The sequence below is a fragment of the Helianthus annuus genome, chromosome 14, assembly GCF_002127325.2.
Source record: "Helianthus annuus cultivar XRQ/B chromosome 14, HanXRQr2.0-SUNRISE, whole genome shotgun sequence".
Taxonomy (NCBI): domain Eukaryota; kingdom Viridiplantae; phylum Streptophyta; class Magnoliopsida; order Asterales; family Asteraceae; genus Helianthus; species Helianthus annuus.
This window is the reverse complement of record NC_035446.2, coordinates 167,572,635-167,595,745: the sequence shown is the minus strand read 5'-3', so window position 1 is coordinate 167,595,745 and position 23,111 is coordinate 167,572,635. Positions and strand designations below refer to the sequence as shown.

The 23,111-nt window shown below is 36.1% G+C and overlaps 2 protein-coding genes across 2 annotated transcripts; both read left to right on the top strand.

Moving 5' to 3' along the window:
- Positions 1 to 367: 367 nt before the first annotated feature.
- On the top strand, positions 368 to 5,522 carry LOC110904907 (putative ABC1 protein At2g40090). The gene is made up of 12 exons (XM_022150773.2): positions 368 to 648; positions 1,577 to 1,731; positions 1,838 to 1,963; positions 2,113 to 2,208; positions 2,333 to 2,433; positions 2,552 to 2,588; positions 3,452 to 3,670; positions 3,753 to 3,864; positions 4,484 to 4,575; positions 4,652 to 4,831; positions 4,904 to 5,017; positions 5,110 to 5,522. Exons 1-12 carry the CDS (start codon positions 462 to 464, stop codon positions 5,311 to 5,313), a joined length of 1,623 nt encoding a protein of 540 aa, XP_022006465.1. The 5' UTR covers positions 368 to 461; the 3' UTR covers positions 5,314 to 5,522.
- A 1,543-nt stretch (positions 5,523 to 7,065) lies between these two features.
- On the top strand, positions 7,066 to 10,596 carry LOC110904906 (receptor-like protein 9DC3). Its single transcript, XM_022150771.2, has 2 exons — positions 7,066 to 10,322; positions 10,428 to 10,596. Exon 1 carries the CDS (start codon positions 7,406 to 7,408, stop codon positions 10,301 to 10,303), a length of 2,898 nt encoding a protein of 965 aa, XP_022006463.1. The 5' UTR covers positions 7,066 to 7,405; the 3' UTR covers positions 10,304 to 10,322; positions 10,428 to 10,596.
- Positions 10,597 to 23,111: the final 12,515 nt, after the last annotated feature.

Below are 23,111 nucleotides of genomic sequence, written 5' to 3'. Positions count from 1 at the left end.
CAGTTACTTCTCAAAATTCAACATCAAATTCGTTCTTGAAGACTAAGTTTAATCCATTCAAACTTTTGATTGTACCTATCAAATAATTTGTTCTGATAGTGATTACACGACTCTTAGTCTAATCCAAATGATTTTCAATAATTTTCGGCTTCGGTTACGATCTCTTTCGTTGCCAAACCGGATAAGTTTCCAACACCAAGTGCCAGGATCGTACAAACATCAATTATTTTACAACTTAAAAAGGACACAAAGGTAATTTCCCTAATATTAATTAGTTGACTGGCTTTTAAGTTGTACCTCACGCCTCGTTACGTGGAGCTAAATCATCCGCGAAAAGGGTCGGACTATCCAACCTAACTCGTGCCTAATAAAACAATAGGGTCGGCCCACCCACATTACCGCCACCGCCACATTTGTTTTCCCTTTGTTGCCGAAAAACACTCTTCTGGTAACCAACAAATATGGTGGTCGCCCGATCTATTTGGGGCGCTAAATCGAAGCTCGCATTTGGTGCCCTAGCTTTGGGTGCCGGTGCTGGTGCCGCCACCGTTGCTAAATCCGACGATCCTGCCACTGCTCTCAAGCTCTGCACCACTGTTCCCGTTCGCCTCTTCCGTCTATCTGTCACCGCTGCCACCATTGCATTCGGTAAGTTTCGTTTATTAAACTCCGTTTATTGCCGTACCTGACGTCTGAGTAGATCGTTGAGATTATGTTTTGTTATTATCACTTTTATTATTATTTCCTTGTGCTATTTGTCTAATGTTGAATGTTTGTACCTGTGGTCAGATACTCAGATATACGGAGGACCTTTGAAAGTTTGAATCAATTTTGAAATGGTGTTTGTTTGTATTAGAATGTTTGTGCCTTTTAGTAGTAGGTTGATTACAAACTTTGGAAATTAGTTCTAAATCTGTATAACAGTTTATTTAATAACATTTGACTTCATAACAAGTCTTACAGATTAAATATCCATGTGATTATAAGTGTTTTTGTATATTATGATCGAGCAACACTAGGTTTGACATCAGATTATAAGAAGTCAATATTCATTTCTTACAGGGTTATCACTTTAGTTCTTAGTGTGGCATGATTAAGCAAGACACCGTATGGTATTTTTTTCGTTACAGGAAGCATACGTTTTATCCCCTGTATGTTGCATATGTTTTTGCCCAAACTTGAAAGCTGCATAGTAGTGAGGGGGTTCAGGGTTAGGCCATCTCTCTTCCAAATCAAACACAAATTTAAACGGGCTGTGAGTGTAGTTACGTTGTATTGAAGTGATTTATTGTTCGATGCTTGTTGAAGAGTGGGCTTAGTGGTCTTGATATTCTTATATAGTTGGAGACTTGGAGCTCACTGGCCCATTAGTGTGCTTCAATGCATACAGGGGATTTTAAAAACCAGTTTTTCTATATTTATAAGAGTGATGATAAACCTGTTATTTTCAAAGTTGAAGCTCATTGGTCCATTAATTTCTACACGGTATTTTTCATACAATCCGAATAAATTAGACAGTTTCCACTATCTTTTTTTTAATTGATTCTAAAACAGATAAACATTGGCTGTCTTTTAGATTACGAGTATTCACTATGGGGACTGCCAGAAGATGGCATTGAGAGGACAAGAGTAAAACATGAGGTCCACACGAGGAGTGCACGTAGGCTTGAAGAACTGTGCTTTAAAAATGGTGGAATATATATTAAGCTTGGTCAACATATAGGTCAATTGGTAGGTTCTGCCCTTTCTCATGGATGCCCGTGATGGATATCTTGAAATCACTTTCTTATTTAAAGATTGGATTTATGGTTGAGCTAAATGGCATATTCTCATTTAGGAATATTTGGTACCTCAAGAATACATCAATACATTGAGAGAGTCGATGTTGAATAGATGCCCAACGTCTTCCTATGATCAAGTGTGCCAGGTTGTCAAGAAAGAGCTTGGTGGCCCACCTGAAGAAGTATGTATATCTATTCTTTTTCAAAGATGTCTTTATATGTCACTCAGGCGTCAAATTTTATGTTTTTTTTTTATAATCTCACTATAGTATCTTACTTTTGTTCTGCTTATTTCATGTCATAAAATTGAGTCAAGTGTTTCCTTATACAGATATTTGAGGAGTTTGATCCTGTACCTATTGCAAGTGCTTCTCTTGCTCAGGTTCATGTTGCTCGAACTCATCAGGGACAAAAAGTTGCTGTGAAGGTTTCAAATTGTTTCTATCATTCCATCTTAGTTTGTTTCCTTATAGAATACTTACTTCGTGTTATTTAGATGGAAATCTGGAAGAGTGATTTTCTTATCTGGTATATATATATCTTTTTCCCAGGTGCAACATATGCACATGACAGATACTGCAGCTGCAGATTATGCGACAGTGGAATTGATTGTCAACACTTTGCATCGGCTCTTTCCTTCATTTGATTATAGGTTTATATCTTTAGCTTACTGCCTGTAATCAGTTTATTATTCTGCTGTTATTTCCTTGTGCGCATGTTTTTAAACGGTGATATCCGGCACTGACCATAGCTCTCGGGCTTGAATATAGGTGGTTGGTAGATGAAGTACACGACAGTCTACCTAAGGTTAGAGAATAATCTTTGACTTTGACCTTTTTACTTCCTAGATTGTTATGATATCCTGCTGCATTATAATTTTATTTCTATAATCACCCAAAACTAGTTTTGAACAAAGTATACATGAAATTAAACAGTGATCACAACCTAAGTAGTTAATGTGGTAAAATATCGGATATCGGTTATCTTGGTGGGATATCGGTTAGAAATTGGTAATTTTAATATCATGCTAAATTTATATATATAGCAACTTAGTGCTAACAATCCAATATTGTCTCCTACCATTACCAAATTAACCTTTTACAACTTGCCAAACACTAACAATTGTAGCAAGTAGGAACTGACTAAGACTTAAAACACTAACATTTAACACTAACAACTAACAATTAAGACTTAAAAACACTAATAGCAACAATAAGAAGAAAGACGAATGGTAGAACTAAGAGGAAAGGTACTGATATCGGGAAAATCGGTGATATACTCGTCAAATATTGGTCGAGTATCGGCCAAATATCGGTCAATATCGCTGATATTATCGGTACTGATATTGTGAATTTCTGACCGATATTTTGCACCAATATCTCGGCAGGGGACTGATAACCGATATATCACTGTTATGTCGGTGATATATCGGGATATTAACTACATAGATCACAACATGTAGTTTAACTCTATAGCTAACACATAGGTGACCCTCAGTCTAGTTAGCTCTGACCTCTGAAGTTGTTTGTTTCTTAAAATGTGCCTGTTGCTTGGGTCTATGCAAGATTTTTTTCATTTAAATATGGGTATTTATGCATGTTCTTCTGATATGGTAAGCTGTGCATTCCCGAAATATATATAGTTAATCAAGTTACAATGATGGTTATCAGGAACTAGATTTCTTAAATGAGGCGAACAACAGCATAAAATGTATGGATAACTTTCGAAGGTTATCTCCTCATATTGCAGAATATGTTTATGCACCTGCTGTGTACTGGAACCTTAGTACCTCAAAATTGTTGACTATGGGGTTTGTGGAAGGCCCACAAGTCAATGATTTAAAGAGCATTCAGAAACTCGGAATCAACCCACATGACATTGCAAGGCTAGTAAGTTCTTTTTCTGTAAAATATTTGTTGTAAGAGGTTCTTTTAAACGAATGGTAAGAGGTTTGTTTTACATGATGTACAGGTGAGTAGAACATTTGCTGAGATGATGTTTAAACATGGATTTGTGCATTGTGACCCACATGCTGCCAACTTGCTAGTTCGTGCAATGCCTTCTAGCAAGCGTGGCATTTTTGGTATGCCATCTAATTGTTGAATAAGACACTTGAAATCATATGTTTTTTATACCATGTTTTCTTTTCAAAAAGATTTTGAATACATAGATAAGACCCAGATGACTTTTATATATTGGTAACAACTTTTAAAAGTATTAGAAATCTGATGCTTTTGAAAGTCAACCGTGATTCTCAGACCTACTTTCGAGAGGTAGGCTCTCTCCTAGTCAAACACTAATTCAAGCATAATTAATCTAGTAATATAACCTAAATGCTTGGGCCAAGGCATAGGCACAGGACTATAAATCAATGTGACAATGTGTGCGTGTGTTGATTTTTCTCTCTGAAGCTCGTGAGATTTATTGCTAAAATGCTAGTAGACTTTAGTCTGATTAGATATTAGAGGTTCCTACTCTGATTAGTAATTAGGAATAATTTACATCTTATGTTTGGGGGATTAATCAAGTAATCAAGCTGGCAGAAATTTTGTTTTTATTTGTAAATTATTTTTTTCTTTAAAAATTTTGGTAGATTCCAGGAGAGACGGACGGTCTCTCGAAAGTCGGCAAACTACTTTGTTTTTATTTTTAAATTATTTTTTTCTTTAAAAATTTACTTGACAATGTTTGTATATATATAGGAAGAAGAAAACCACAGTTGGTACTGCTGGACCATGGTCTGTACAAGCAACTTGACATTTCCATGAGGACCAACTATGCTGCACTCTGGAAGGTGATCCTTCCTTTTTCTTAAACGACCTTTCTCTTTATACAATCTTAACAACTGAAGCATGTGAGCTCCTGTGCAGGCTTTAGTATTGGCTGATGCCAAAGGAATTAAGGAAAATTGCATGAAATTTGGTGCAGGAGAGGATCTGTATGCATTATTTGCAGGGATTCTTACAATGAGACCTTGGAATAGGGTTATTGATCCTGCCGTTGACCATCTTGCCATACAAGGCAACGCTAGTGATCACTCTGAACTTCAGGTGACCAACCCTTCATAATATTTTCTTGAATCATTTTGGCCTTTGCACCTTGACTGATGCCTTGTTTTGCAGATGTATGCTTCTCAATACTTCCCTCAAATCACAGAGCTTCTGCATAAACTGCCTCGTGTCATCCTTTTGATGTTAAAGACCAATGATTGCTTGCGTGCTGTAAATAACGCTTTGGTATCTCCTCTTTTACCCAATTTAATAATGTCACGTTACCGTATATAATTTGGAACCAAGTAGAAATGAGGTTTGGTATTGTTGATTGACAGATACAAAGATCATCTGTGGAATCATTCATAATCATAGGAAGAGTTTCTTCGGAGGCGTTGATTGAGGAGAAGTTATCACATGCCACTTCCCTCTTTACTTACCTATTTGTCTGCTTTGAGCAGATTTCTTTGGAAGCGCGGTTTCTCATAATGCAGGTTGCATTGTGGATACTGCAGTTCCGGACAGCTTTACGTTTGTACTGAAAAAAACATAGCATACCCAAACAAATCATTTGGTGTTCAATTCTTTCGCACTATATAGATCCATTTTACCGTTGTATTCTTTGGGTTTGAACCCCTTGTTTCTAAATAGTAACCATACCCATATATACTAGTTCAGCAAATCAATAAGTTGACCAACTTTATGTACATGGATACCAATCTATATATTTTTCGTTTATTTGGACAGAGTATATGTTTTGAGTTGTGAAATGAGACTTCAGTTGTGGTCCATGTTCTCATAATGTTCTTGTTTGTCATTAGATCAGTCGTCTAAGCATGAAAACCCCTTTAAATTATTAGTTCAAGACAGTTATCTAAAAAGTCGCCGGCTGAGATATTTTTGAAATTAAACTGTAGAGTAGAAACTGAATTCCCATAGTTTAAGACCTGAAAACCAATTCACTTTACCCCGTTGTGATCCACAGTGCCACTTTTTCATTCACATACAAGTGAATGAAGTTGATTGTATAAATCTATGTTTTTCTGTCATGAACATGAGGATGTCACTTGTGGTCTGTCATGAACATTAGTTTCATGAACATGAGTGGTTGTTTTCAAAATCAAAGGTCATGGGTTCGAATCCTGTGAACTGCATTTTTTATTACAATTTGTTAAGTTAGCAGGGGTAATTTGGTCATTTCACCCAAAGTTAACAAAATAAATGGATGGAGTTAAGTTTGTGGACTGAAATGGTTACGAAAATGAAACTAATGGATTGAAATAGCAATTTTTAAACTAATGGACTGAAACCGTTATTTTTGACAAACCTCAGGAACAAAAACAGTAATTAACTCTTAATTTTAATTTATGAAGCAATAACATGTTTATGATATTTGTCTTTCAAAAACCAATTAGCTTAACTATGTTACAAGATATTTGCAAGAATACCTCCAAAACCTTAAAAGGGGCCATGACATGAACAAATCAAAGTCATGTAGACCAAGAGACACGCTATTGAAAAGTCTACCAAGAGACACGCTATTGAAAAGTCTACACTCATCATCATCATCGTATGATGTAGACAACCTTACCTCTACCTCGTAGAAATAGAGAGGCTATTTCCAGTGAGACTCCCGGCTCGATTGTAGTTTTGCATCAAGCCTTGGACATAAGGCACATAACACTCAGTAATTGGGACAAAGGCCGATTAGTGCATGTACCCCCTTGTCTTTCGGCTATCAATGCCACCACATGATGCATGATTAACCGTCTCTGGCTTTTAACATTATTATCATGAAATTAGTAAAATAACGTTAAAATTAGTGCAATTGGGACAAAGGCCGCTTTATCTCTGTTTTCTAGTTCTTTGTATAGGTGAATGAAGTTGATTGTATAAATCTGTGTTTTTCCTTCATGAACAGGATATACAACATGAGAATGTCAGTTGTGGTCTTTGATCAATATATGATACAATTGAACTTGTGCACCTTAATTTTTATTTATGAAGCAATAACATGCTTCTAATATACGTCTTCCTAAAACCAATTAGCTTAATTATGTTGCAAGATATTTTAAAGTATACCTCCAAAACCTTAAAAAGCGACACAACATGAACAAATCAATGTCGTGTAGACCAAGAGACACGCTACTGAAAAGTCTACACTATGCTAGTATTTGCATGAGAAGTATTATTATGCACCACAAACAATCAAATCAGAAGTTGGATATTTTGCATAAAAAGACATAAAAATAGAAGTTTAAGGCCTATGAGTCGAAATGACTTTTTTCTTACATTTGGAAACAGAACTAGACCACAAATGAAGTCTTTGAAACTATATGGAAATATTTTGTACTGTTACTGTGAGGATTTATGTATATATAGGTTGTTTCATAGTATGAATATCTATAGCCATTGAAAGCATACAATTAAAGAGAATGAGTAATTCGATTTTGCTCTTCTTTTTCCTTTCCTTATTCTTCATCTCTTCTGCCTCTTCCTCTTCTATCAACACTACTCATAAATGCTCTGTTCAACAGAGCCTTTCTTTGCTTCAGTTTAAAAAAAAACCTTTCCTCAATCAATTATACCCTGTACGAATGTGAAGATTGGCTTGGTTCTGATTATAATCCAATCATGAAGAACTGGAACACAAGTACAGATTGTTGTGATTGGAATGGAGTCACTTGTGACCACTCCACTGGTGACGTTATCGGTCTTGACCTGAGCTGTGGCATGGTGCAAGGTACTATCCACCCTAACTCCACTCTTTTTCACCTCCCTCGTCTCCAAAAACTCAACCTTGCTTTCAATGATTTTACTGATTCCCAACTTTCACATGACATAGGCAGGCTTTCTAATAGTCTCGCATATCTCAACATCTCTAATTGTGGGTTTAGTGGTCAAGTCCCCACAGATATTTCACACCTTCATAAATTGGAGTCCCTTGATCTCTCTAGTGATTGGTATGGGAATGTGATTGATCATCTCAATCTTGAACCTCATGTTTTCATCAATTTGCTTCAAAATTTAACTGTTATGAAAGAACTTTCTCTTAGAGATGTTAACATCTCTGCACTTTTACCTACTAATCTTAATATCTCTTCTTCTTCTTTGAAATTACTAAATCTTGGCTCAACTGGGTTGCAAGGAAAGCTACCTCACAACATTTTCAATCATCATTCGTTGGAAACACTCAACCTGTGGAATAACAGTCTTACAGGGGATATCCCTTCAGAGATCACACATCTTCCTAAACTGGTTTCGCTTGTTCTCTCAATGAATGGAATTGATAGTTTACTAATTCAACCTCATTTTTTCAGCAGTCTTCTTATAAATTCTACTTTTTTGAGGGTTCTCGGGCTTGGTGAAGTTAATATAGGTATTGTTTTACCCACTTATTTTAACATCTCTTCTTCTTTAAGATCACTCGATCTTAGCTACACCAGCCTGCAAGGGAAGTTACCTGATAACATCTTAAATCTTAAATATTTGGAACGACTTGAATTGTCAGGGAACAATAATCTCTCTGGTCCATTTCCCAAGGTTAACACAAGCACTAGCATCCGTCTCAGGGTGTTAGGTCTCTCAGGTTGTGGTTTGAATGGGTCCCTTCCCAAATCCCTAGGTAACCTTAGATACCTTGAAGATCTATCTTTATCAGATAACATGTTTTCTGGAGAGATACCAACATCAATTGGCCGTCTCAAATCTTTAATTGACTTGGATCTTTGGTCTTGTGGATTAAATGGGTCCCTTCCCAAATCCCTAGGTAACCTTAGATACCTTGAAACTTTGTTTCTACCAAATAACATGCTTTCTGGAGAGATACCAACATCAATTGTCCATCTCAAATCTTTAGTTATGTTGGAACTCTCGGATTGTGGATTAAATGGGTCCCTTCCCAAATCCCTAGGTAACCTTAAATACCTTAAATATATGTATTTATCAAATAACAAGCTTTCTGGAACACTGCCTTCTTCATTGTTTACCCTTCCTTCTTTAACAACTATTTGGCTCGATAATAACTTGTTCCAAGGAAATGTGCCACGCGAGTTGTTTTCTTTTCAATCTTTAGAAGATTTATCCCTTGGTAACAATCAATTAACTGGCCAGATCGATGTGCTTGATAATGGCCCTGACCTCCAAACATTTCAACGACTTACCAACCTCACTTACCTAGACCTTTCATATAATAATTTTAGAGGTGACTGGGAGTTGGATGCATTGTTATCAAGCCTCACAAACCTTGGCACACTCATTTTGTCACACAGTGGTATATCTGTTACAACCAGTAATGCTAGTCATAATTTTAATCCTAATTTTTGGATGTTAAGTTTGGCCTCTTGCAGTCTAAAGGTCTTTCCAGTGTCCTTTCGAGCCATGACAAATCTTAGATACTTAGATCTGTCTAACAATGATATACAGGGACACGTTCCTGACTGGATAGGGGAGATAGGAAAAAATCAGTTGTCAGTTTTGAATCTTTCAAATAACTCAATAACCGGCACCATTCCAAATGTATATGAGGATTGGAGTTGGTTAGAGGGGTTTATTTTGAATGGAAATCAGTTAGAAGGAAAGGTGCCCACTTCTTTGTATAGATGTCAAAAGTTGAGAATAATTGATTTGGGAAACAACAAGTTAAGTGACACACTCCCTAGCTGGTTAGGAGAACTTCCTAATTTACAGGTTCTTGTCCTCAGATCAAACAATTTTTATGGTGGCATTGCAACCTCTTCCAAGTTTAAATTCCCATTTCCAAGTCTGCGAGTTCTTGACTTATCTCATAATGGGTTCGTAGGTCAACTCCCCACAAAATATTTTCAAAATTTCAATGCCATGAAGAATGTGGTAACAAAGAACACCAAACCAGAGTATGTGTTCCTAAATGAGCATCGCAACTATTATTACTCTATCACTATTGTGATGAAAGGAGTTGATCAATACTTTCCACGACTTTCGGTTGAGTACACAATTGTTGATCTATCGGACAATAAATTTGAAGGGGAGATTCCAAATATCATCGGATATCTGAAATCTTTGAAAGTACTCAACTTGTCCCACAACACCCTAACAGGTCAAATCCCACATTCTCTTGGGAATATATCAGAAATTGAATCGTTAGACCTGTCTTGGAACCAACTCACAGGAGTGATTCCACAAAGCCTTGCTGACTTGACGTTTCTTGAGATCTTAAATCTATCACAAAACCATCTTGTGGGCCGCATTCCACAAGGAAAACAATTCAACACATTTGATGGATATGCTTTTGGTGGAAACCCAAAACTCTGTGGGCTTCCGTTGCCCAAAAGGTGCAGTGAGCATCTACAGAAACCACAACCAGAAGGCGATGTAGATGAGGAGGAGAGCGGATTTACATGGAAAGTGGTGATGATGGGATATGGGTGTGGAACTTTTCTTGGATTCGTGTTGGGACTTCTCATGTTATCAATCGGAAGACCGAAATGGTTCATTGCAATTGCTGATGCAGCAGAGTATGTGATCTTGACGATTCAAGACAAGAGAAGATAATAATATCAGTTCATAAATTGTATGTGTTTCACATGTTTTCTATTGCCCCAAATTGCGCAAAACGCCTTACAGTAGTTATTTTAATTGTTTTTTTTTCCTTTTTATAAAAAAAAATATGATGCAGGTAAAGAACTTTGGGGGTGCAGCTGGACGCTTTTAAATCATGCAGCTTTAGGGAACTTTTTGAATAATGTTGAACTTTGAGTATTTCTTATTATGTTGTCACTAGGTGATCTTGTCTTAATGTTTTTGAATCTTTATAGTAATCAAGTAAGTTTTGTTGTTGTTGTTCACCATCAACCTCCTAAAATACGCAAAAGAACAATAATATAAACAACTTAATAAAAATCATATGCCTAGTGTTAATCATGGTCATTAGCTGCTGTGTGTAGCTTGCTATCTACACTCTGATTTAATTGATTTGTATTATTCAGATTTTGTACTAAAGATGTTAGTTTACCATGTACGGTTTATGTATACTATCTGTGGATTAATCAAGACCACAAGTGATGTCTTTTGGCAGATCTGACACATCTACTTATAAATGGTTGACTGGGGAGAGGTTTAGGCTGGGTCTATTCGCACACGGCTGTTGTCTTTTTGCACATCCAAAGCGCCTCGCTATGGCCAAAGCGGGGCGCTTTGGCTTGGTCAACAGACAAGGACTTCTGTCAGTCCTTGTCTGTTGACCAAGCCAAAGCGCCCCGCTTTGGCCATAGCGAGGCGCTTTGGATGTGCAAAAAAGACAACAGCCTTGGTTGGGGTTTATTTGGGTTGATGTGGGTTAGTTTGGTAGGGATTTTTGGTTGAATTAGTATGGTAGGGATTTTTGGAGTAAAAAATTTTTATGTGAGATTTGCCGTTGTGAATGGGAATTTGTTTTTGAATGATTGAATGTTGCCTTTTTTGAATTTAAACGTTGTTTATTTTATTAAATTAACGTTGTTTTATAATTACGTCATTACGTCATTATTTTTATAGAAGGTGTATAACATAAGTTCAACGAGCGTTAAATAAAACGAACACGTTAAATAAAATATACAGAAAGCCATAAGAATTAAACGTAAACAATCCAGAACCAACGTGATGTAAATAGAAGATTAACTGCAATATATATATATATATATATATATATATATATATATATATTAGTTTGTACATACAATACACAACAAAAAGGTACAACTAAGTACATAATACATAACAAAACACTAAACAAACAAACTAATGTACTAATCCTCGTGCGGCGGGGACGGTGGGAGGGGAAGTGGAGGCAACGCAGCGAGCTCACGTAGCTCAACGAGCGTCTGGACGATCCAGTCAATGCGTGCGCCCTGACGTCTGAGGCGCCGGTCGAAGTCCCGAGCCACCTCACGCGCTATCGGAGGCAGGTCAGCGTAAACGTGCTGTGGGTACTGTGGCGGCTCAGGAGCTGGCTGAACTGGTGGTACGTGGACCTCCTCGACCCGCTCCTCCTGCGCCGGATCATCCTGAGCCTGAGCCTCAGGCTGACCCTCAGGCTGAGCCTCAGGCTCATCGATGCCCAGAGCCTGTAGCTGAGCCCGCCAAGCGTCCCGCTGAACATCAGGAGGGGCTAACACCCCAGGCCTCACCTCAATAACAACCGGGATGACCTCCGGCAACACCTCTGGCTGCCAAATCAGCCCATCACCACCCCTGAACCGCAGACCGACATCAAAGGTACGGGTGATCTGCATAGCGGCTACTGACGCGCGGCCCAACCTGGATGACGGGACCGGATCGGACAGCAGCGGATCAAGCTCGGGCACGAGCCCTAGCGATCGTGCAATGGCGGTGATAAACGAGCCAGTGTGAAGAAACCCGCGGAGCTGCCGGTGGTATGCAGTAGAAAAGTACTCTGCCAGGCTGGCTGCTAGATCGCAGGGCTGGCGGCGTAGTAGGCAGTAAAGAAAGAAAAGGTCACTAAGGTTGACCTTCTCCTTGCTGGAACCCCGCGGCACGATAGTCGACGCAATCACATGGTGCAGGTATCGGTACAAGGGATCTCTAATGGTGGTGGCCTTTTGCCAGGATTTCCCAAAGGGAACCCTGGAAATGGCCCTCCAGAAACTGATAAGCGTCTGCCTGTCCATCATCGTAACAGCCTGCGTATATAAATCAGTATCAAGCTCAGACTCAGTGTACAAACCTGTGTGGACAGCAAACTCCCGCACACTTATCTCAAACTGCTGACCGGCCAGACGGAATGTAACCTCGTGTACTGGAAATAAAGGGTCCTCCACGTAATCCGCCGGATGCGGCGCGTATGTAAACGTAGAGCAAAACTCGACCGTAAGCTCAGGGTACGAGTCCTCCATCGCTAACTCAAATAGGCGCGACCAAGGAGTATCTAGCCCAACTATCTGACGCGCCCGCTCGATCTCTCCCACGGTAGATAGCAGCTCCCAGTCTATGCCTACGTGCTCCCCAATCGGTATGGTGCGCAACCTAGCGCATCTCCCCCTCGCCCGTGACCCCATCGGAAACTGAAGATACGGACATGCCGGCTCCTCCTCGTCCCCCACCAATCCCTCACCCTCCATATGCTCAATCTCCTCATCGGATAAATCCATCCCTGCACGTTGATCAATTAAACAAATATTAATAAACAAATAATAATTAAACAAATAATTATTAAACAAATATTAATAAACAAATAATATTAAACAAATAATAATTAAACAAATAATAATTAAACAAATAATAATTAAACAGATAATAATTAAACAAATAATAATAATTAAACAAATAATAATTAAACAAATAATAATTAAACAAATATTAATAAACTAATAATAATTAAACAAATAATAATAATTAAACAAATATTAATAAACTAATAATAATTAAACAAATATTAATAAACTAATAATAATTAAACAAATAATAATAATTAAACAAATAATAAATATTAAACAAATATTAATAAACTAATAATAATTAAACAAATAATAATAATTAAACAAATATTAATAAACAATTAATATTAAACAAATAATAATTATTAAACAAATTATTTAATAAACAATTAACAAAAAAAATAAACATGAACCAAAGCGCCCCGCTTTGGCCTCGGCGCGGCGCTTTGGTTCTTCGTTCTGAAGAACAGAACCCAAGCAGCAGGTGATTCAGGCCAAAAACAACAACAATCAATCAACATTTGAGAAAGCAAAGATAAAGCAAAGATTAAGGGGTTTAGATCGAACCTTTTTGCGGTTGAAAGCTCAAAAAATCTTCGAAAATGGATCGAGTGTGTGAGAATCGCACCTTGTGTGTGTTTTTCTTGTTTGGGTGAAGTGGGGGGGGGGGATGATGTCCCGCTTCAGTGTATAACGAGGGTCCAAAGCGCCCCGCTATGGCCATAGCGCGGCGCTTTGGGTCCAAAACGCAGCGTTATGAGCATAGCGGGGCGTTTTGGGCTTTTTTTAAATTTTTTAAAATTGTATTTAATTCACAAACGCGTCGATAAATAGTCTAAATCTTCCGTTTTTTCCATTATACATCATTTTTTAATATATATGGACTATACGGCAAGTTCCGGATCAAATCGGTTACGTGTGATGTCTTATTCCGTTATCTCGTATCATTTAGGTTTGAAATCACAAGTACTCCTGTGAGAAGTGTTATGTGTATCAGCCGCCTACCGTACATGAACATGACGTATTTTTTCATTAATTGCAGTATTATGATGTATATTGTCATTTCGGGTCGTACAAGTGCGTATTGAATCTGATTGGGTCGTGTCGGTGACATTCGGTTTTTAACGTGATGTAACGCGTATATTGAAGAAACACAAACGTGATTATTATTAAACACATTTAATATACACAAAAAGAAACGTGATTATTATTAAACACATTTAAGATACATCGTGAACATATGGTGTTGCATTAAGGTCAGGGCCACGATACGTAAGCATTTCGTACGTGTTGATCCTGCTGCGCGCTCTGTTCTGTTCGCTGTCCAGAGTAGGTTTGGGGGAGGCATTGGATAAGAACCTCCAAGCTCTACATGTATGAAATGCCCATTGTCGACGAACACAACCGCAACTACCAGGTGAGGTTCCTCAGCTTCGTTTGGGCCGCCCAGCATAGGGAAAATTGTATCGCTCCCACGAATGTCGAAGGTGTGAACAATCACACCGTATCGTTGGGCAATAAGAAACCCCGTCTCAGGCATCGACATGTAATTTTCGATACCTGCTCGTCCCACCCCCTTGAAATCGATCCGTTTAACCAGCGCATCATAATGTCCTATGTTTTCCGGATCGAAAACCTGCCTCCAAAGCGATTCGTTCATACGTAACTCCTTTAGAATCTATTCCCGGATCTTCAAATATGAATTTTGTTTCACTCCTAACCCAACAGTCACCGATCTAAATCCACAATGACCATCTGGTTTCACGTCCTTTATTCTAACGATGTATGGATGGATCACTTTGGGAATCTGAGATGCGTAGTTGCGGATCGCTATATCCGTCTTAGGACCGAGCTTGATATTCGGGAAATCAGGGTGTAGGTTGAGCGGTTTGGTATTCTTTTCTCTTCTAGAATCTTCGGCTGATATATACGAGCTGTGACGGGGAAGATCGTCTGAGGCATCGACCCAAGTTTCTTCTGACGGAATGTAAGAGCTTTGTCTAGCAGTTTCAACCTTTCTTTCTTCCTGCGTTTTCAATGTTGGTCGACCACGAGTTTTCTTCAGAACAGCAAGAGGTTTTTTGTTACTGTTCCCTGGATTGAGGATTTGCTGAAACTTTTCAAAGAAGCTCCTTTTCACTTGAGGGGGTGTTGGATCGATCTGTTTTTTCAATTTTTCAAATTCCGCGTCTACATCGATATCCTCTATTTTATTCCTTGCAGGCTTGAAGTCAAGCTTCTTCCAAAACACGTCTATGTGTGTGATCCGGATTTGCCGACCTGTGGATGAAAACAAATTAGGTGGCAAAATCATAACGAGAAAGTTCAAAAATAATAATTACCTTTATTTTCCAACTTTTCCAAACGACAGGCACATGGCAAACCACAGCTGGTAAAAAGTTAGCAACCACAGCTTGCACCGTAGGCTCTCAACCCGTCTTCCTTACGTTTTAGTTCCATACTCAAAAGCTCAATGGCATATATTGAAACCTTTCTGAGAATATATGCAAGCATGGGCTGATTCTTGTGGTGCGTCATCACTTTTCGGAGGCTTGTTTCAAAGGTACTTCTAATCTCGGCGTATTGTTTAGCAACAACATGATCAACATACAGTACAAGTTTATCCAGTGTGTTGCGATGACTTGGAAAGTGACTTTTTAATGTTGCATGCATGCTCTCAACCCTGTTGGTCGTAGTCTGGTGAAAGTTGATAGTTTGGTTAATCCAGCAAGATACAAACTTTTCACGGTACGGATCTAACCAGGATTTCTTCATATAATCAAAAACCTCTAAAATTAAAAAACGTAAATAGTCAGTTTTTGTTATTATATAAAATTTGAACATAATTATGTAAGATATACTCACGTTCACGGTCGGCTTCTTTCAGCTGTGCTTCAAAGTTTTCCAAGTTATACCTGTATATTTCCTCGGTCGTAGACTCGCACAATGTCCAAAATGTACGTACGAATTCTTTCCACTCCTTGTCAGAGAATTTCTTCTTGCTGTTCTTATTAATATTTTGTTGAATATGGAACCGACAAAGATACTTATGCGCTTTTGGAAAAACTTGTTCACACGCGTTCATTAGCGCAAAATCCCTGTCTGTTAAAATCACGCGCGGTTCCATACATCCTGCCAGCATAGACTTGATCCTCTGCAACACCCATAGGTAGTTCTCTGACTTCTCGGCGGAAATTACAGCACAAGCAGCCGTAAACGATTTGTTTGTCGACGTCATGCCTACGACCTGAACAAATGGCAGGTTGTACATGTTCGTTTTGTATGTGGCGTCAATCATTAGCACATGCGGGAAGGCACACCACATAGTGAATGATTTTTCGTGAACAAAGAAGACGTCTTCAACTTCGTTCGATATCTCATTCGTGCGCATGTAATAAGTGTAATTTTTTTCGATAAGAATGTTTTCAAGTTTTTGCATCGGAGACTTACCGACATTTTTTTCGGCGTTGATCTTCTGAACAGCGTTGTGTATATCTTTCGGAATAAGCTTTCTAGCCGGATTGTTTTTTGTCAGCGTTCGCCAAATACTTTGGTTGCGAATATCTTGCTCTGCCAACTCCTTAACCAGTTTTTTGTCCTCCGAAGAAAGCCTTCTCGCATACGCGTGACCCTCAAAGTTTTCAATAGGAGTGTGGTTATGCTTCGCCTTCGTCACCTCGATCCTCCAAACACTTCCGGATGATTCCGAAAACCCGATCATCTCGAACGGGCAACCTATTTTCTTGCTACCCGTTTTCCTCTGTGTAGCTACACTCTTATGCTCCCCACCAAAAGTACATTGAAACCAAATCTTGTAATTCTCTCCTCTTTTATTCGACCTCTTTGTCACAATGAGGTAACCATTGTCTTTTGCCGTGTCTTGTACCCAACGTGACGAAAAGGTCTGCGTTGTATCAAACGAAAATGTAACCGGGTAACAACCTTCCTCGTCAACAGACACATCCTCCGGCTCACCATCGTCACCGAGGTTCGAATAGACTTGATGTTCAAAGCTCTGTTCACAACCGTAACTCTGGTTTGGATAACACTCCTGCTGTACAAAGCTTTGCTCGCCACCGTAACCGAAATTCGAATAACCTTGTTGACAACCGTAACTGTCGTTTGGATAACACTCCTGCTGTACAAAGCTATAGTCGCCACCGTAACCGAAATTCGAATAACCTTGTTGTGCGTAAGGGTCCTCCACAGGGGTATTCAAATCCAGCTGCACCGTGTTATCACGATAACGAATGCCAGATACAACCTCTGTCTCCCTCAAGTTGGACGACACCGGTTTCTCAAACGAGTCAGAAATAGCGGTCCCCTCGTAAGAATCAGGAACAACTGACTCGTCAGAATATTGACCGAAAAGATAGTTACTGAACCACGACATCGTTTTTTCAAAAAATTTAACTAATAGAGCAAAGAAGATCGACAGAAAACAATTCGAGTGATTAATCTCGAGTCTGGCCAGTGATTTAAAGGCAGATTTTGGGGTCGAAGCGCCGCGCTATGGCCAAAGCGCGGCGCTTAGGGTTCACGGGGCGACTGAAACCTCGTATCACATTTATGTCTGTCAGTCTGTCACTCAGCCAGTCATTCGAAACCTCGTATCAACTTTTGTCGCCCTAAGCGCCCCGCTTTGGCCATAGCGCGGCGCTTATGGGTGTGAAATTTATTTTGGCCGTGTGTAATTAGCATGATCCGAGGTTTATCTTTAGCGGGTGAAATTAAAAAAACCAGCTTACGCCAGATCAGTTAATCGTTATAGACTAAGAGAACTACATGTGTTCGTTTGAATCCAACAATTATCTGTTGTGGTTTATATTTGTTTTTAGAAGATTTATCTTCACTTGCTATATATCTGCATGAGTATTCGTTAATGTGTATCTGTATTAATAGACCCGTTGCGGCGTGGCTTACATCTTTTTTTTTGAACGGCGGCGTTTTTATAAATAATAAAAAACGAAGATGGGGCTAGCAAGAAGCTAGGAGTCCCAAAAACGGAAAAATTTTAATAAAATGTAGTTATAATAAAATTTTAATGTCGTTTTGTGTTTTTCTTTAATTTAAAATTAATAAAATTGTTTTTTAGATTTAGAAAAGTTTAATGTTTTATAAAAGGGATATTGGCCTGTAATAATCCACTAAACGTCATTGGCCATTGGCAGTCTCATCTTTTTTAATTCCCTCTGACAGTCCCCCACGTTTGAACTATTTTTCCTCCACTGGTCCCCAGTTAAAAAAACTTATCCGTTAAGTTTTTTTCCGAATTACAAATTGACATTGGGGCTTTTGATCAGAACGAGGATACGAGTCTATTGATGTAAAACTTATCTCGAAACGGTGCTCCAAACGACTTGATTTTTGTTAATTGAAAGTTTAAACACCCGAATTGAAGCACTGTTTTTTGTCGTTTGGAGCGCAATTTAAAGGCAAGCTTTATATCGTTCGACTTGTATCATCGTCCTGATCAAAAACCCTAATATGTCAGTTGACTCGTATCCTCGTTCCGATCAAAAGCCCTAATACGTCAGTTTGCAATTCGAAAAAAAAAAACTAACTCCGTTCATTTTTTTTAACTGAGGACCGGTGGAGAAAATAGTTGAAAGATGAGACTCTTAGAGGGAATAAAAAAAGGTGGAACTACCAATGGGCAACGACGTCTAGTAAGAATTATTAGAGACCAACATCCCTTTATAAAAACTACGTATAATTTTAAAAATCATTTTATTTAAGGTAAAGGAACAATGTAATAAAACAAAGCATAATTAAAACACAAATGTAATCTCTATCCATAGTGTGACGTTAGGTAAGGGCAAAATGTAAATAAGTTTTTTTTTTTTTTTTTTTTTTAAAGGGTGATTTTTTATGTACAGGATCTAGTGGTCACCGGGTTCTTGTCAAAGACAATCCCCCATCAGCCCCGCCTACGGACGCGATGTTCTATCAGGCTCCGCCGCGCAAACTGATCTTCGCCCGAAAACCATACTGCCCCCACACGAAAACCTCGCTGAGGTAACAACTGGGTAAAACCGGGTTGCCTTCCGGATCGAACCATGCCTCGGTAGAAAACGATCCATCATTAGGACGTCCCGCACCTTATGCTACAGTCGGAAGTCGAACCGGCGTCTCCAAAGAGAACACCAGCCCAACTGACCAACTGAGTAGGGTGGAGGATTAAAAAATGTAAATAAGTAATCCAATTAACAAAACCCAACAACTTCAAGTTGTATTTTATTTACACTAGTAGACTTCCCAGGCGCGTTCGTTTGGTATCATCGTTCGATTCAATAAAGTATTGGTATCGTAATTGGCATTTTATATAGCGATAGAAAGATAAACCCAAATAATAAAGTCATGATATGCTCAAAAGGATATTGACACATGTTTTAGATTGGTAAAAACTATAAGAATGAATATCAATAAAGGTTTTAAAAGTAAATTGACATGGCACCGATGTTGTTTGGATGATATCAGTTTTGTTTATCACTGATAATCACTATAGCTTATGATATAAAAGATAATCTATACCGCTACCGAATGTGTTCGAACAGTATCGATTTAGTTTGTCATGAAAAAGAACAAAAAAATATAACTCACTCGTTCAATTTTGAACAAAAACTTTTATTAAAACGCAGATAAAATAATTATGTTACAACGATATATTCAGAGATTAATATAACATTGTACTATATTATTAGAATAACGAAATGTATAAAGCATTATATTATATTATTAGAATAACGAAAAACGGTAAACGACGTTAATTTATAAAACATTGTATTTTATCTTAAGAGTTATTAAAGGAAAACAAAATATGTTTAAAATTAATTATAATAAAAAAATAATAATAAAAACAATAATATAATTATAATTAATAAAAAAATTAGTTAATTAATTACCTAATTAAGTTAATGAGGATGTATGAAACCTTTTTGAAGGCTCGTTACAATTGCAAACCAAAATCACAGTATTATTTGGAATAAATTATTGCTTTCTACAATGATGGTATAATATAAGAAAATCAAAATTTATATTACTGTTCATAAAGACTTAGAATTAATATGTATAAATAGATAGCGGTTTTTCTCCGCGCTATGCGGCGGGAGCTCAGTTGGTATCGATTCATTTCTTTCCTGTACTAGCATTCGCTATAGCAGTTGAAAGAGAAACTAAAAAGACAAAGTTGTGATATGCCCAAAAAGATATCAACACGTGTTTTATATCAATCGAAAACTATAAAAGAAGAATACCGGTTCCGATACTACCAATGTTGGTACCGATGTTCGGTTGAAATCGGCTCGATTCGTCACGTATCGATACTCGTATAATTTACGATTAAAAAAATATGTTTTTTATATTGTTATCGGCACTCGTACGAATAAATTACGATTCGTTTTTAGTTTTGATTCGATTTGGTATGATAGCAGTACAATATACATACATTGTCAATAAAAAATAAATTTAGAGAAAATCAAAATATATAATATTAAATATTAATATATACAAAATAAAAAAAGATATAACATACTTAAGAAAATAAAATTTGAAAAATCAATATCTATACTATATAATAAAAGAAACCAATTTTGGGACACTTGTCATCATATTAGACAATCTCTTATAAATAATTATTAATTTAATTTAATCTCTTCTAATTAATTATAGATAATCCTCCTACTAAATATTATTAGTTTAATATCTTATGGATAATTATTATTTAGTTTAATCTCATTTATAATATTATTTATTTGAATTAATTGTATTTGAATGTTTTGTTTAGTTTGATATCAAATAGATTTTACGAAACGTAAAAGAAAATTAACTAATATTATTTATCATTATACATTTAGGGAGTTTTAAATAAAGGGTTAAATTTATTGAGACTTCGTTAACAAATTTGCAACAATAGAATAATCTATTTTTATCACAAAAACCAAACTTTGTATTAATATATTAAATATTTTTATTTTCAGTATACAAAATTACATTTACTCGACCCATGTAATACATGAGGTTTTTTAAAATATATAACTTTTTATTATTTGATATATAAAATTAGATTTATTCAATTCGTACAATACACGGGGTTTTTTAAGGATATATATTTTTTATTATTTAGTACAGAAAATTACATTTATTCAAACCGTGTAATGTGCATATTTTTAAAAATGTAATTTTTTTATTATTTGGTATATAAAATTATATTTATTCAAACCGTGTAATGAATGAGGTTTTTTAAAGATGTATTATTTTATTATTTGGTAAACAATATTACATTTATTCAACCCGTGTAATACACGTGGTTTTAAAGATATAACTTTTTTATTTGGTATATAAAATTACATTTATTCAACCCGTACAATATGGTTCTTATAGATATAACTTTTTATTATTTAATATATAAAATTATATTTATTCAACCTGTGCGATAAATGAGGTTTTTTAAAGATATGTTGTTTAATATTTAGTATATAAAATTTATTTATTCAACCCGTGTAATACACGGGGTTATACATGTCATTCATTGAAACCATCAATTAAAAGATAATTATAAAATTTAATTTAATATAAATTTAAACAATTCGTATAGGAGATAATCTAATATTTGAAAATATTTTTCATATTTCATAATAATAATAATAATAATAATAATAATAATAATATCTCTAAATGAGTGGGTAATATTATAAAATAATTTAGTAAAATTAAAGATGTTATTTGGAGATTAAAACGAAGTTATAGACAGAAAAAAGATGGATAAGTTGTTAGGGAAATATCATTAAGAATATAGAGATTAGAAATAACTTAGGTAAAATTAATTAATGTTAACGAGTCAAAAAAATCCTAGGAGGCAAATCATGTGAAAAATGATTACGTACACCAAGAAAAGTAGTCACCAGATATTTTTTTTATTAAATTCATTTAACCTGTGTAATAAACGTGGTTTTTTAAAGATATAACATTTTTATTTTTTACCATACAAAATTACATTTATGCAACTCGTGTAATACACGGGGTTTTAAAAATATAATTTTTTATTATGTAATATATAAAATTAGATTTATTCAATCCATATAATACATAGAGTTTATAAAGATATAACTTTTTATTGTTCGATATATAAAATTACATGTGCTCAACCCGTATAACACATGAGATTCTTAAAAATGTAACTTTTTTTTATTATTTAATATATAAAATTAAATTCACTCAACCCGTACAATACACGGGGTTTCTAAAAATACAACATTTTTTATTATTTAATATATAAAATTACATTTATTCAACCCATATAATAAACGAGATTTTTAATTATGTATTGTTTATTATTTGATAAATAAAATTATATTTATTCAACCCCTATAATAAACAAGATTTTTAAAGATATATATATATATATATATATATTTTTATATTATTTGTTATATAAAAATACATTTATTAAACCCGTGTAATACACGGGGTTTTAACCTAGTATATATAATATTGAAATTTAAAATTTACTGTTCATATTTGAAAAATCAATATAATATAATATAATATATTTAACTATTAAAATGAAAGATTGGTGAAACAAGAGTACAAAACCATCCGTATATTACGTGAGAAAAAGTCGCCGTACAAGGGGCCACTATGTCACTGACCAAAACAATAATCTGACGCGTGTCCCTTTTGCTTAACTTTGTAAGTGCATTTTGTTATTTACTTTTCACAAAAGACACAAGGTTCCAAATATATTACAATAAGCCCCCTTCATTTCTCCCAGGTTTGATTTTTTCAATTACACGCTTCAATCAGTTTTCAATAAATAATAATAATAATAATCAAATCAATTAAACATACTATCTTTGTTATTATTTAACTTAAAGTTTAAATTACGATCAAGATATAGTATTTTTTATATTATATATATCTAATAACATTAAGGTCACGACCGTAACGTGTTTAACAAAGTCAAAACACGTAATATCACGTACGGACACCACACGTTAATGTCTTTATCATACATTGTAACCGAAATGCATATATAGGATACACTGAGTTAGATCGAATACTCGAAACACATGTTTTCATATAGTTAACGCATCACATAATGCGTCGTGTCGCTAGCTATATATATTCAAATTAAGGTTTGTTGAAAG

What these genes read in the sequence shown, in the direction of transcription:
- LOC110904907 (XM_022150773.2), top strand. Translation starts at nt 462, where the DNA reads ATGGTGGTCGCCCGATCTATTTGGGGCGCTAAATCGAAGCTCGCATTT. An exon ending in TAGCAAGCGTGGCATTTTTG is followed by an intron (nt 3,865 to 4,483) that starts GTATGCCATCTA and finishes GTATATATATAG; the next exon opens with GAAGAAGAAAACCACAGTTG. An exon ending in GTGATCACTCTGAACTTCAG is followed by an intron (nt 4,832 to 4,903) that starts GTGACCAACCCT and finishes CTTGTTTTGCAG; the next exon opens with ATGTATGCTTCTCAATACTT.
- LOC110904906 (XM_022150771.2), top strand. Translation starts at nt 7,406, where the DNA reads ATGAAGAACTGGAACACAAGTACAGATTGTTGTGATTGGAATGGAGTC.